We start from the raw sequence: 15883 nt of genomic DNA, 5'->3' as shown, positions 1-15883 counted from the left end.
GCGTTCAATGGGTTAGGAATGTTTGAGAAGATTCAATGAAAGAATTATTATGTACTAGACTAACGTGGAAGTTCTAGAATACCGTCGAGGGATGAAAAAGTAAAAATATTTCTCCAAGAATTATGTACTTAAATGTTAACCCTTAGCTTGGATCAAGATAATTACAACCACTCAATCAAGTAAGCATGCCCGGTCCTAAGCGAGCAAGACCCAAGAGGCCACCACCTGGGGCCCATCTTTTTGGCCCAAAAGAGGGACCCAAAAACCGGATATAGGATGTAAACGAGTAAACCCCTCTGATAAAAAAAAAAACGAGTAAACCCCGCCACTTGTGTAGGAGTTGGGTTATTGTATTCAAACAGTTTTATGTAGGTTGAAATTCTTGTTTTGCTACCCAACCAATTAAAGCAAAAAAAATATAGGAATTGAAGAACAACGATGGAGCTTACATATATAGTAGGTAAACTAAGAGGCTCGATGTGGGTGAGGTGTAAGTATAGATGAATGCAAGTAAAACAATCAATTACACTACAAAGAAGATTCTGTTAATGAGAAGAGAATACAAAGAAAAGAACACCTACACACAGGTGAGAAAACTCGAACTCCTGACCTCCTAGTGAGATCCAAGAATCCTAACTAACTGAGCTAACTCCAGTTGGTTAAGAGAACCAACTGAGCTAATTCCAATTGGTTTCTCATCTAGTCTTTAATTTCTAAAGTTAGTTAGGACGTTAACAGTTCAGTGGATTTAAGAATGTTAGGTTAATGGTTGCTAAGGGCATCCTTATCAGACTCTTTAGATTTTGGACCAAATTAATCCTCAAAATCTACTTTTCTATTTTAGCTGGTCACTTTTTCACAATTACACAAAATCTGGCTTTTTACTCTTACTTTCTACTCAATTAAATATTCAAATCCACCCAATTAAATATTTAAGTCTCACTCTCTTCCCCCTTTGGTTTTAAACTCCCATAAACCAACACCACTTTCTGGACCAGAAATACTAATAAGTACTAGTGAGTGAATAGTAACCAGGCACAGAAAACGAGTAACTGTAGCAATTTTAAAAAAAATTCAAAGTAGTGAGGGAGGAAGAGAGCCTGATAAAGGGATGTTTTGTGGTGCTTTTACTGGTTTTACTCGTTAGTTTAGTTTAAAGAGCCAAGTAGTGAGCCTGATAAAGATGCTCTAACACATTAGTCTAATTAAACTGACATGTAAAAAACTAATTAATCAAGTAGATAATTTAGGTACCTACCTGATGTGTGATACGCACCTAAGATTGCTTGATCGTGGTGCTTAAGTCCGTTAGTTAGAAGTGTTTTTAGCTTTTAATTGTCGTTTTTATTCAATATTGCTCATAAGGTAGTTTGTTAAGTGTTTCAGGCAAAACGCCCTTAAAAGACGTATTTTGAGTGCAAAGCCAACCCCCAAGTTAATGCAAGAATCATCGCCCGGTGGAACTGGTGCCAAAGTGATCAAAGAACGAAGGCGAGAAACATCGGGCAAGCCAACGGTCGTCGGGTGTCAAGACTGGGAGGCTGGCTTGAAGAACCAGAGATAAGCTCTCCGTATCGATACGGATTTTTGACCGTATCGATACGCGTTGGTTATCTTTCCAAGCAGAGAGTCCCGTATCGATACGGGCATAATCTGTATCGATACGGGATTGTTACGGGAGATTGGCCTTTTCAACTTAACGATGTGGTATCGATACTTTGCTTAATCTGTATCGATACGGAGAGCTTTCGGCCAAATATTTTGCTACTTTTTGGGCTTTCCATTTATGGAATACTTGCCTTTTATAGTATGTTTTTAGATATTTGAGGAGAGAGAAACCCATTGTGTATAAATAGGGGTCTCCTCTCTCCCTTTTGTATCTAGTTAATTATTAGCTTTAATTTTTCCTCCATTAATGTCTTTCAAGCTTTTCTAGTGTAATCTCTTAGAACTCAAGTAAGTAATTCTCGTTTGTTAATTTCTCGTTTATTAAAGTTGTTCCTACGGACTAGATCCTTTATAATATCAAGTTTGTTTTCGTTTTTATCGGTTAAAAGTCATGTCTCGTTTTTATGCTTTCTGTCATGCTTTAGCTATGTGTGAGTAGTTGATAGGCCAAGTCTCGGGGTAATCTTTCCCAAGTACTTAGGTGGTTATTTGGTTCTCAAACCTTCGAGCTTAAAATCATGATTTTCGAAATTTCATTAACCTAGCCATTTTGATCTAAGCGAGGGGTGTTAACTCCTTAGTATGTCGTTTAGTCAAGCGGTCTTGGCAAGTGGCATATTGAGGGCTCGTGGAGATACATTAGCAAAAATAGGTTGATTTAATTCCGGTTAATCACATCTTTCGATAAACATAGTCTTTTAAAGCTAAATCCTCCGGGCGTGAGCACGCGATCGTGACTCTCGCCTGAGTTATATTGAGAACCGGTAACATCCTTTGTCAAGGGTTAGACGATCCCTAGACTTGCCTCCTTTTAGTTTATTAAGCTCGTATCTAATTTGTTACTTTAGCCTTTTCACCGTTAAAAGCAAAACCAAGTTGGCCGTCTTAAACGTCACAATCCACCTTACAAAACCTACAATTCAATAAAGCTATATTCGAATTCTCTGTGGGTACGATCCCGGACTTCCGGATATTATGCTACCGACGACCTAGCCCTACGCTTGGGGATTTTCTCAACCTTATTTGAAGGCGAGGTTTGAAGGCGAAGCAATGTGTACCTTTGAGAATAATTAAATATGATTCCTTCTATTGCTTTCTCTTCGTGGTTCTATTAATTTTATTGATGTTGTTTGTATATAAACGAACGAATGATCGCATTTATAGGTGGCAAATGAGCGGGTCTGGGTAGGTTAAAACGGGTCGTGGGTCAAATATGAGCGGGTCAAATATGGGTCAAATAGTAAATGTGTTGAAACCGGTCGAGTCGAATATGGGTCAAGTCAAACCCAAACCCGCCCAACCCTACCTGTTTTCCTTTCTTTCTTTTTTTTCTTTTTCCTTTTCTCTTCTCCTCTGTCCCCGTTTCCCTTCCTTCTTTTCCTTCTCTACTGTCTTCCCCTAATATGGGTTGAAACGCGTTCACAAATGGGCAAAACTCTATGGGGTCTTTCGGCTATATAAGCCAATTTTTAATTTTTTTATTTGTACGTTCTGTGTCAATTTTTTATGAATTATTGATTCTATTCAAAGAGATGAATTAAAAAAGAAAGACAATGAACAAAATAACCCTCCCCTTTTTTCCCCTCCTTTTCCTTCATACTTATAAAGTCTATCAAATTTTGAATAGGAGCATGTGTTTTGTGAGAGCACTGAGAGGCCCGAGCGAGTGACTGTCTTTTGTATTGATGGCAATTTTGTAATTAGCTTGACCTTTACTTCCGTGTTTTGTTTTTCCTTCCTTGTTTTATAACGGGTTTTGGGAGTTTTAGTCTCAATTCATATTCAACCTATTTTTAACTTATCTAAATTCATATAAATATGAGTTTATATAAACTCATTATATGGATTCAACCAATATAAACCCATTATATAATATGGGGGGTTGAGTTGAGTTATAAGTGGGCGGATTGGGCGGGTTAAAAAAATATGGGTTAGAATTGTCACATCTAATCTCACCCTACTTCTTTTTGGAAAACAATAATGCTACACACACAGCAAAAATGCACAGATTCGTTGTGGGGCTCACTATAGATTTCACACAAATGATCCGAGCCGTTCATTAAATCAAATTATTTTTTTAAGGACCCTCGCGAAAAATTAGCTCAATCCGATATTTATAAGTGCTCGATTTAATCATTCAAATTTCAGGATAATTAAAATCTAGATGATTGAATTGAATGATTGAATCGAGCACCTATAGGTAATCGGATTGAGCTGATTTTTGGCGGGGCCCTTGCAAAAACGTTTTACATTTAATGAACGGCTCAGATCGTTTGTATGAGACCCATAGTGGACCCTACAACGGACCTGTGCACAAAATCTTTGTATTTTTGCTGTGTGTATGGAAAATCCGGCAACTGAAAACTTGTAGTTGCCGAGATCGTCGGCAGCAAATATAAGCTCGGCCGCAAGATCGGTAGCGGATCATTCGGAGAAATCCACCTCGGTAAATTCTTATTCGTAAATATAGATATAAATATATACGTATATTTGTTTCTTTTTCTTAATTAATCTGATTGCAATTTTTTTTTTTTTGAAAACAATCAATTCATTTAACAATACTCGAAGGCAAAGATTACATCACAATGTACAGGAATGCACCAAACTACCTATACTCGAGACACGAGTTACTGCATAAAGCACACAGGCTACAGACTCAAGGACACCCTGCAAAAGCAGCCGACACAAGTGTCGACATAAGAATCCCGTCCGGGGCAAGGTAGAGAGATACCAAACGAAATCCCAGCACAAACAATTAAACACTAAGCACGAATGTAATCACACAACAACAGAATACAAGCGAAAACAAATATCTGCTACCAAGGACATGCCTCAAGGGCCGCCGGTCGGAACTGGACCGAGAAACCCAATCCAGAGTTGTGGAGTCCTCTAGGGGGCTCCGGGCGTGAGGGCCGAGACAACACCGAGAATGAACTCCGACAGGCCCAACGAGCCCACGGCGGCCGAAGAACAAACATTTCCTCCCGCTGGATCTGATGTTGACCACCAACCAAAACAGAGAGAAGCAGCCGACAACAAAATCGGAACAAATCTCGAAAAATCCCAACACAACCACCACCAACCACTGCTGCCGGGATAAACCCCAGAACTCTCCCACGACAGCCACCGAACCACCGAAACCCTCTACTCCGGCTAGACCACCGAAACCCTAACTAAAATTATTCACCCACCACTCAACACCCACCGGATCTAGGGCACTAGACCGGTACAGACCGAACTGGGGAGACCAGTCGGTAGAGCTCGAGCCAAACGGCCGAAAAAAAGAAAAAGAAAGGAAACCCTCACCCAAAACAACCGCACACCTTATTTCACGACGTCGGCCCCGAGCACCACAGATCTGGAATTATCGTGCGGGCCAACGGACTGTGGGACACCACCGATCGTTGGACGGAGCCGTCTTAAGGGGGCCACGCCAGACCAACGACAACGGACACCCAGACTGAGAGGACGGGATGTCAAATGCCGAGTGAGAGCGAGGCGAAGAGGGGAGAGGGAACAACAAAAAAAGGGAGAGGGGGGAGGAAAGAGAGGGAGGTAGAGGCCTCCTCCCCTGTGTCGGCGATGATGAGATTTTTAGCTTTTAGAGAGAGAGGGATTTTTAGAGAGAGGGATTTTTTTTGAAAGATTACCTTGATTGCAATTATTGTTGCGTTTTTTAAATTTTATTTTGCAGCTACGCACGTCAATATGTTCGAGAACATTGCAATAAAGATCATGAGTCTCTCAATTGATTTCTCTCATAATCGTTTCGTTCTTGTATTGTTATAGATTGTTGTATTTCAGCTAGTGTGAATTGATTTGTTCAATTTGTGCATGATTGAGATTCAACTGATTTGTTCAATAAAGATCATGGGTCTCTCAATTGATTTCTCGTTTTTCAAGGGTGTGAAATGTATAGATGGGATGTGAATTTTGTCCTTTTTCAAGGTGTGAATTGTGTCTTTTTCGAACATATGAATTCTTTATTTGGACGTGATTGAGATTCAATTGATTTGTTCATTAAAGATCATGGATCTCTCAATTGATTTCTCATTTTTCAAGGGTGTGAAAGGTATAGATGGGATGTGAATTTTGTCCTTTTTCAAGGTGTGAATTGTCTTTTTCGAACATGTGAATTCTTTATTTGGGTGTGAATTGTGTCTTTTTTCAAAGAAATGAATTCTAGGGGTGTGAATACTGAATAATGTGAATGGGTGTGAATTCTACAAAAGGATGTGAATTCTTGCAAAAAGTGTGAATTCTGGGGGTGTAAATTCTTAGGGTCTAAATTCTCGAGAGGTGTGAATTCTGAGAGTGTAAAAAGTAAACCAAACCAAACCAAATCAAACCGAGCCTTACGTCAAAATAGTAAAAACATCTTAAAAAAAGTCTTGACACGATAGCGTTGACAAAAAAGGATTAGCATTGAACCCCACCCAGAAAATGGGACCGGCCTGTCATTTCCCGTTGATTGTGAAAGTCCACGAGATAACCAAACTCAACAACTCAACCAATACAAGAAAATAAGCCCATTATAAGGTAGAAAGAAATGAAAAATCCTTTAAGGGAAGAACACTCATACGCAGGTGGAGAGACTCAAATTTCTGACCTTCTAATGAGATATAAGAGTGCTGGGCAATTGAGTTTGCCCCAATTGATTGATTGGGATTTGGGTGTTGCTTATTCAGAGAAAAAGTAGATCAATTGAATTGGTTCATTTTTCTGGTGTATTAAGAAAATTTAACCGTTAGTATGATTTTAGTTTCTTGCTTAAACAAAAAGTAATAAGCCATAAGATGAATTATGCAAGTATCACTATCCGATAAATCTTAGTTTTAATATATTCATGTCTCTCTCAAGACTCCTATGATGGAGATTTTTATTCTTTTGCAAATAAAAATTCATTGCCGATTGAATTATTAATGCAGTAATGCTACGTTCACCTCTTTAAAACACAATGCAACTACGTTGGACCCGTTCAATGCATATGGGTCCATATGCATCAAATGGTTCAAGACACAGTTGCATAACTTATGTTTTATATGGTCAAATTATAAATCAATGGCTGACATTCATATTTGAGAAGGGATTATCAGAATCTATCTTTAAGAAGACCAAAAAAATAAAACAAAATTTCACTAGTCAACTGGCATTTGCTTAATTTCACAAGGAGTCACCTTCCTACATTTCATATTGTCATGATGACCCAAAGATGTTTTCAAAAAAGAAGAAGAAATTAATGACCAATGACCTTAAATTTAGCTTGAGTAAATTAATTAAATGCACCTTTTATTTGAGTTCACTACATGCTTTGCAAATTGCAATCTCCTAAGCCTTTGGCCTAAATAACAGGGAGCATTTTACTGTTTGCTTTTGCAAATTTTATGATTTATACGTATCTCTTTTCTTTTTGTTCTTATTCTTCTGAGAGAACTTAGTAAAAAAAAAAAAAAGAAGGAAAAATTCAAAAATTCACTAAACACAAAAAATAATTTGAAAAGATACATTATTATTTTATTTTTTCATTTTTTTGAACTTTTTTTAACTTCGATACATATTTCTATACCATTCCGATTATTTTCATTGAGAGAAAGACATAATCTCAAATATTTTGACTAAAAATCTTCTAAGCTACCTTAGAGCGGCTATTACATATCGTTAGCCAAGCCAAGTGCTACAAAATTTGTGCGCTTATATGTTTTATTCTGAATGTAGACTCATTGAGTTCAACATCATCAACACACAAACACATTCGCGACCACTAGCCACACTTCCAGTGACGACCACACACTTTGTTCCTGAGAAAGAAAGTTGTGTACAGATAGATGGTCATGGTGTTGAGTTTTGTTGAATTAAGGCAATGACTGTGGGGGTGATTTCGAACCCAAAATGGCTTTGATTGGGGTAGAGCTGATTTGGGAATTACTTGCTGATAAAGGTCCGATTTAGGGGTGGAGAGCAAGATATATATATATTGCTTTGATTGGGGTAGAGCTGATTTGGGAATTACTTGTGTTGATAAAAGGTCTGATTTGGGGGTGGAGCAAGACTGATAAAAGAAAAAAGTCAACACAATATAGAATGAATTAAAAAGAATGAAGAAAGTGCTGATAAAAGGTCTGATTTGGGGGTGGAGCAAGACTGATAAAAGAAAAAAGTCAACACAATATAGAATGAATTAAAAAGAATGAAGAAAGTGCTAATTTAGAGTGTGTTTTTTATGTAATCTAGAGTGTGTTTTTTAGTAAAAGAGTAGTTTTCTAAGTATGATGTGGTGTTAAATGTTAGTACTACTTAACGAGTGTTGTTGTCAATTTTTCTTGGGGGCATGTTTGTTTGATTACGAAATTGAGGATTAGGTTGCATATAAACAATGTGATTAAATATTTGATGTTTTCGGTCAATACACTTGGGATCCGATTTAATAATGTTCTCCTCCTATACAGTTAACTTGATTGCTTAAAAATGGTTTCTTTAAAAATGTTTCGGACACAAATGTTGAACCGTATATGCAGATACAGTTATTTCTGAAACCACATGCATTATGTAAAACTTATGTACTGTGGTGGGGTGATTTGTTTGGTTCTCAACGAGCTGGTCATAAATCCTTTGGTTGGACCATTATGCTCCTATGTTGGGTTCGCTAAATGAGCTCCAAGGAAGGAACGATCCTATGTTGGGTTCGCTAAATGAGACTCGCTAAATGAGCTCCAAGGAAGGAACGATCCTATGTTGGGTTCGCTAAATGAGCTCCAAGGAACGAACGATCGGACCAAGCGTCAAGTCCACGTGCGTCAAGGGACGAATGATCGGACTGAGCGTCAAGTCCACGTGCGTCCGGCCCATACGAGCCCCAGCAAGACGGACTGCCACATTACACCCGACCCGTTGCTTGATCGTGGTTGGACACTTGGACCACTGTGTACACATCGAATAATTTCGGACATACTATATCCTAATCCATGTCCGCAAAATATTTATTTAATTATTTGTTCCACGGTCTTTGCAGTGTAGAGCACTCACACTCTGTTTGATTCCGTTCTTCACGGCGAGGTAAATCAAGATCAAGAACATACTCTAGTGCTGTCGTCCCGTCTGACGCACGGTCCATCTCTCTCTCTCTCTCTCCCCCCAGATGAATTATACAGATAAACGTAATTATAAATACACACACAAACACCGCCTCCAACACAAAGAGGGAGACAGAGAGAGAGTGATACAGTAGCATTTATAAATGCACAGAGAGAGAGAGAGAGAGAGAGAGAGAGAGCAGAACCCCAGTTAAATCCTCTCTCTCTCCAACGAACTGATCCAATCTCATCTCTCTAATACCCTTGTCTACCCAAATCTCACCCTCCCCTTCCCTATCCTTCTTCACCTTCCCTCTCTTTCTAAGTACAAAGTTTCTTTACACCCATGTAAATTACTGACATATACATATACATAGGCTTACACACACAATGAAGAGATTGAAAACCTTCTTCCTCCACACCCTCCAAGCAATGGAGAATCCAAGGTGGATCCTCCCACTAGCAATCTTCTCCACACTCTCTCTCCTCCTCCTCCTCTCCCTCACGACCCTAATCTCCCCCGCCTTCCCCTTCTCTCTCCTCCCCCCCTCCCTCTCCCCCGCCGCCGTCTTCGTCGAAGCAAACCTCCACCCCCTCCCCGCCTCCCTCCTTCCCCCTCCCCCCCGCCTCGCCTACCTCGTCTCCGGCTCGGCCGGCGACGGCCCAATGCTCAAGCGCACCCTCCTGGCCCTCTACCACCCCCACAACCGCTACGTCGTGCACCTTGAAGCCGATTCCCCGCTTCAGGAGCGGCTCGATCTGGAAAGCTTCGTCAAGAATAATACCCTTTTTGGGAAGTTCGGCAATGTGGCGATGATCAAGAAGGCGAATATCGTGACGTATCGGGGCCCCACGATGGTGGCGAACACGCTGCACGCGGCGGCTGTTTTGTTGAGGACCGGTGGGGAGTGGGACTGGTTTATCAATCTCAGTGCCAAGGATTACCCACTTGTTACTCAAGATGGTGGGTTTCTTTTTGTTGCTTCGATTTTGTTTGTTAGACTTTATCACAAATTGCTCCACGTCGCTCAAACTGAGCCACCTAAGCTTGGTTAACAGCCCATTTGGATTGAGGGATTGGTTAAGAAAAGAAAAGAAGGAATTGGAGTTTCTTGCGAAATCATTCATTTGGTAGAGTAATTTGGTGAGAAATGAAAAGAAAAGCAGGGGGAAAAAATGATATTTTTATTGGTTTTTCTTATCACTTTCTTACAATCCAAGGGGCTGTAAAAAGTTTGATTAAATTTGGTTAGTCGAGTAGATGGGTGAATATTTTTTCTTAATGTGTTTTTGATTGATTTAATTTGATTAGATCTGCTTCACACGTTCTCGTATCTGCCGCGTGATCTTAATTTCCTCGATCATACCAGTGATATTGGGTGGAAAGAGTACGTGATTTCCATTTTTTGTATAGAATTTTAAAACTTTCTTATATACTAATTATGGTGTGCAGATAAATTTATGTACTTCTAAATTATGTAGGAATCAAAGGGCAAAACCAGTAATTGTTGATCCAGGGTTGTATATGGCAAAGAAAGCTGATATTTTGAGGGTTACGCAGCGAAGAAGCGTGCCGACAGCCTTCAAGCTCTTTGGAGGTACAAATTCTGCATAATTTAATCAGTTATCCAATCATTTGGACTTCAATTTTTTTACTATAGATTGGTTCTTGTTTAGTAAGTATATTATGTTATGGGTCTTGTGTCGAATAAACAATGTGGTTTGCTTGTGTGGGTGAAGTTGGACAACTAATTGTTGATACTATTATTCCGTTTGTGCTTGTTGTAGCTTGTAAGCATGTCTATTCCTCGAGGAGCTAGAAAGATGAAATTATTTCGAATTGGACCTTCGTCTTTTCCTGTCTCTCCGCTAATTGAGACCTGTTTATAAATTAATGTAGGCCTAGTTAAAAGCCCCGTTAGTACTTTGGGCATTTTTGGGAAACTAGGCCTAATGTTGAGAGCCAAACACAGAATGGTAAGCCCACAGCCCATCCGGGTTACCAGGTCGGCTGAATGGAACAAGCTTGTGATACTACAGGTGGGCTTGCAAACTACTGGGGGGGGGGGGGGGTGTTGGTCAAAAGCCGATCCTGTTTGGGCTGTGTGATGCGCTCGGTGCAGAGGTCCTCAAACATCATGCATGACGTGTTGGAGTTCTTGAGACGGTTACATGATGATGTCCTGGCCACAAGGCCAAGAGAAGAGCAAGCTGGACACGAAATGGTTGGAGAGCAAGTCTCTTTATAAATAAAGTATGCGATAAAGCCCTAAAAGAGGTATTCCATATTTAAGGCTTCTAATGTTAAGTACTATCTCAAAGAGACTGACTTAAGCATTGGAGTGCCCGTGCCCTCTGGTCATCTTTTGCCAGTTGGCACTAACAAGTTCATTTTGTGGTTGGTCAACTTGAGATAAAGGCTGGAATGTTGGGCCTTGTCTACTCAAAGTAAACAGAGCAATCAATCCCTCCACAAATACCATTGTAGTTTTATTTTGAGGGATGAAGAAAGCTCAAATTGCATTGTCAGATGATGCCTTCTATTTTAGTTTTTGCATAATACTTTGTTGAACTTATTAGTCACATTACTTGTTACAAGTGTTGTTGAAGCTTGAGTTCGATATCTTTTTGTCTTGAACTCCTGCACTATCTGAAGCTCTATTCTTTTGCTGGATCTTTCAAAGCCCTATAGTTTGATATTAAAACAGTTTGTGGCTTTGTATGCATGTGAAGACAAACTTTTTTCATTGTTGATTACTTGATTCTACATGAGTCTCTATATTCATAAGTGCGGTGGTAGTACTAATTAGGCTCTGTTCCGGAACCGAAAATAAGTCTTTATTTTTTAAGAAGACAATTTCAAGCTCAAAAATTATGGGTTTATTGAAATCTAAAAATATGCAATATTGATCTTGTTTGGAAGATCTCGATGAGATCTTTTATACGACACAAAAAAAATTGAAAAATTATTTTTCATATACTTTATGTTTGAGTTTGAAAATGTAAAATAAGCTGCTTATTTTTTAAGAAGGTTTCTGGAACGGGATCTAAGTGGTTTATTTTCGAAAGGGATTTTTTTTTTACCGTAGCTTTTAGACAGCTAATAGCTAAGCCACTAATCACACAACTATGTACTTGTACCGTAATATCTTTGAACAGATGGCTACTTGGCTAGTTTAGTATGTTAAAGGAGTAAAATTGCACACACAAAATGATGTAAGTGTATAGTTGCCTGCACTATACAGCCCAAGATTAATTAATAAAACTCAAACCAACATTTGTCTTGGCTTGGGATAAAGCTGTGATAGTAATAAAGCAGGTGAGTTGGATTCAAGTCAAACCGATGTTATTCTTGACAATGGGAAAGAAATATGAGAAAAAACAGGAAAATACAACCAAGTCTATGACTTTTTACCCACTGTGCCGCAATGCTTTCTACTTTATCTTTTTCCTTTGTCTGGGGTCCTGTTGTCGTTACCACTGTGGCTCCTTTGTTTGTGAACCTTCTCATTTAACCATTTCAGCATGTCATATTCTGTTCCTAATCAAAAACAAAAATTTATGTTCCTGTTCAATGTATTTACTGGTGTTTGCATTGTCTCTTGGTGAACCCTTTGATCCCCCCCGCCCCACAAATTTCTCTGCAGTTGGTTGGGCCTTCAATTTCTAACTATCTTGGTGTCTATTATTGTGTTGTGACATATTTATGTTAAGTTGGCATTTAATTGTGTTTGCATGAACTATTGAACTTCTATGAATTTATCAGAGTTTTTTTAGGCACTTGCCATTTGCGCAGCATGCCAGCATCTCTGAACCTCTTTCCCCCCACATATTCCATTTTTGCTGCTAACATCCCTCACCTCAATTCCCTCCCCCAATTGAAAATGTGGTCCTTTTGTTGCATCACCTTAATGCCACAGCTACTCTTGAGTAGCAGGTGGAGTTCCCATTTCAGAAAGGAGGCTATGGCTTTAAGATAGATGCTACTCTTGTTTTGCCTCCTGAAGTCAAGCTTTCACATTGTTAGTGTGGGTTCTCCCTCTCTCTCTCTTATGTGCATGGTTCTACTCTTGTTTTACCTCCTGAAGTCAGGCTTTCACATTGTTAATGTGGGTTCCCCCTCTCTCAGTCCTCTGATTTCCGTGACTCTTCTCTCTCTCTCTCTCTCTCTCTCTCTCTCAGCTTGTTTTCCCATTCTGTCCTCTATATGTGTGTGTATGTGCGTTCGTGTAAGTCAGCCTGTTTAGCCTGCCTGATGCTTGGAAATACCTAATTCAGAATCATGCCATATTGCATGATATTTTCGAATGGAAACATGGAGTTACATTTGTCGTAGCATTCAATGCAAGAATCATGTAGAGTTTGTGTTTGTTAAGAATCCTTAAGCTGAATGGCCATTTTAAGCCGATGAAACTCAACTCAATTTCTCCTTTGTTTCTGTAGGTTCTGCTTGGATGGCGCTTTCTCGTCCATTCATTGATTATTGCATATGGGGATGGGACAACTTACCTCGAACAGTCCTCATGTACTATGCGAATTTCATATCCTCCCCAGAAGGCTATTTCCACACAGTCATCTGTAATGCTGAAGAATTCCGCAACACCACTGTGAATAGTGACCTCCACTTCATATCTTGGGACAACCCTCCCAAGCAGCACCCTTGCTACCTTACTGTTGACAACATGACGAAGATGGTGGACAGTAACGCCCCGTTTGCTAGAAAATTCCGCATGGACGATCCGGTGCTTGACAAGATCGATTCTGAACTATTGTTTCGTGGTAAAGACATGGTGGTCCCTGGTGGATGGTGCATAGGAAGCAGGGAAAATGGGACCGATCCTTGCTCTGTTGTGGGTAATATTACAGTCATCCGTCCTAGTGCCGGAGCAAAACGGCTGGAAAATTTGATAAGTTCTCTGTTATCAAGTGAGAAATTCCGACCGAGGCAGTGCAAATAACAAATAGCTATTCTAAAGGCAGTTCTCATGTAAATAGGCCTATACATAAAGGGGAAGACGGCAGAATAAGGTAGTCAGTACTTGTGCAGGTAGGAAAGGAGTGCTGAGAGCGTCACCCATTTCCGTGGCTTGTAGGCTCGAGGCAATGAATTGGTGGACATAACTGAGGCAATCTGCTGTTGCGGTGAAGTCGAATACATGCATCTGCTCTGGGTTTTTTTCCGTATCTACGTGTAGCCCATTTTGCACCCATTTTTTCCTGAATTTATATTCATCTGGGCTTTGGCAAATGCATTTTGGCATTTTGTGTGGGGACCTAAAGCTGTAGGGAAAACCCCGGTAGAATGACAGGATCGAGAACATTAGGGGATATCTCTTGTACGATAACCTTTACGAATTGGTTGATAATAAGTTTGATGTAGCATAGAACTGTCTTTAATTACATGATATATATTTTTAACGTCAGTTTATATTTAATGCATTAACCCGATATTTTGCACAGAAATTAATTTGGGTCTTTAGGCCTGCCTTATGTGATGTCTTTTGGCTTTAATTTAGAGGTATGGTTCGACAACAAAACGTCCCTTTCGCTCCTCGGTTCTTAGAGGTATAGGGGGATCATTGTTTATATTGCCAAAGATTAGGTCTGTTTACAATTTTCCCCTACCCATGTCATCAATAATTGGAGAATAGATGGGTTCTGTTATTATTGTTGTTGCATTAACCCGTCTCTGATCAGGTCCTTTTTATCTTCACATTGCAACAATTTCTTTTTTCTTTTTCTTTTCCAATCCAGACACCATATGCAGCAATCTCTGCAAAGATGTTCTGATATTTTGCCTATTTGATCAATTTCATCTTTCTGGTATATTACGACTGGCTTTCTTTCTGCAATTATTGTGTTTCTGTAATTTCATGGGGTTGAGGGTGAGTTTACTAGCTATACACTGACTGAAGTGCTATAATCTTCCCCCGTCACGGCTCTAAAATCATGCTGACAAATAATCTTGATTTTAAACTGCTGAGAAGGAAGATCAAAGAGGTATGTACTTGTGGAGTTTATTTTGATGATGTTTTAATTTCGGCGTCTAAGCGAGAATTCGTTGAGCTGAAACTTGAAGTTGCTATATGGCATTTGAGTGATGGATCTGCTAGCTTATACAGTATATACTTGAAAACAGACATTCTGAAGATGACCAAAAAAAAAAAGACATTGTGAAGATGTCCAAAAAAAAGAAAGACATTGTGATGACACAATCTCAGAGCATATCGCCTAGGAGGAGGAAAGGGAAAATAGTATGTGTTTCCACTAACCAACAAGTTGTGGACCGCAACTTTTTGATCTCGTCTTTATTCAATTGTTTTTGCTTTTCGATGGATATTTTTCAAAATACTGGTGTAAAAGTCTTAATTTTTTATTTTTTCAATTTTTTTTGTCGAAACAAACCAATATATTTCATAAAAGTTTGCGCAAAACAAACAAACGGGAAAACAATTTGAATAAAAACAATACCAAAAAGTTGTGGAAACACCCCCATCAACTCTGTTCCCAACAGCCAACCTAATATGCCCAACGGCCTACATATTTGTGCACTTACAGTAATTGAAGCACCTTCCTATTGAACCAAGGAAACACGCAAGCGATTAAAGTTGCAAAGATGTCTTGGCGTAGGAAAGACGACACTTGCTTCCATCTTGGGAGGAGACAATGCAAGTGTCATCTCTCCTGCGACAAGAGACCTCTATCAACTCTGTTCCCGGTCTCTTTCTCGCACAATTACCTTGTATTTGTGTTGCATGTGTATACCATTACCCATTGTCAACTTCCATATTTATAGTGCTTGAACACATGACACACACCCACACACCCACACCCACACCCACACCCACACACACACTCTCTCTCTCTAGAATGTTGGTTAGTAGTAGTAATTTATTAGTCAGTTGTTCTGTTAATTAAAGAAAGTCATATAGGAAGGGAAGGTCCCATGGAGACGGAAAGCGAACCGAGAAAAGTCATCGTTCACATGTTCAACGAGGTTGAACCATCTGTCCATTCTGAGGTCAGCATTTAAAATCCTAGTAAAATAGTACGAGTACGAGTACTAGTTTCGTATGGGAGACCTGCTTTTCCCACCCCCCCGACCCCACACCCATTTCCATCCTTACCCCCAACCCGTTGCCAGT

At 39.6% G+C, this 15883-nt stretch overlaps 1 protein-coding gene across 1 annotated transcript; it reads left to right on the top strand.

The window, feature by feature from the left end:
* Positions 1-8861: 8861 nt before the first annotated feature.
* Positions 8862-14191, top strand: LOC131298958 (beta-glucuronosyltransferase GlcAT14B-like). The gene is made up of 4 exons (XM_058324466.1): positions 8862-9702; positions 10051-10126; positions 10221-10336; positions 13182-14191. The coding sequence occupies exons 1-4, from the start codon at positions 9129-9131 to the stop codon at positions 13694-13696; spliced, it is 1281 nt and encodes a 426-aa protein (XP_058180449.1). The 5' UTR covers positions 8862-9128; the 3' UTR covers positions 13697-14191.
* The last annotated feature ends 1692 nt before the right edge of the window (positions 14192-15883 follow it).

This window comes from Rhododendron vialii, chromosome 8a (assembly GCF_030253575.1).
Source record: "Rhododendron vialii isolate Sample 1 chromosome 8a, ASM3025357v1".
Taxonomy (NCBI): domain Eukaryota; kingdom Viridiplantae; phylum Streptophyta; class Magnoliopsida; order Ericales; family Ericaceae; genus Rhododendron; species Rhododendron vialii.
Note: the sequence above shows the minus strand (reverse complement) of the source record. Positions and strands in the feature narration are given on the sequence as shown.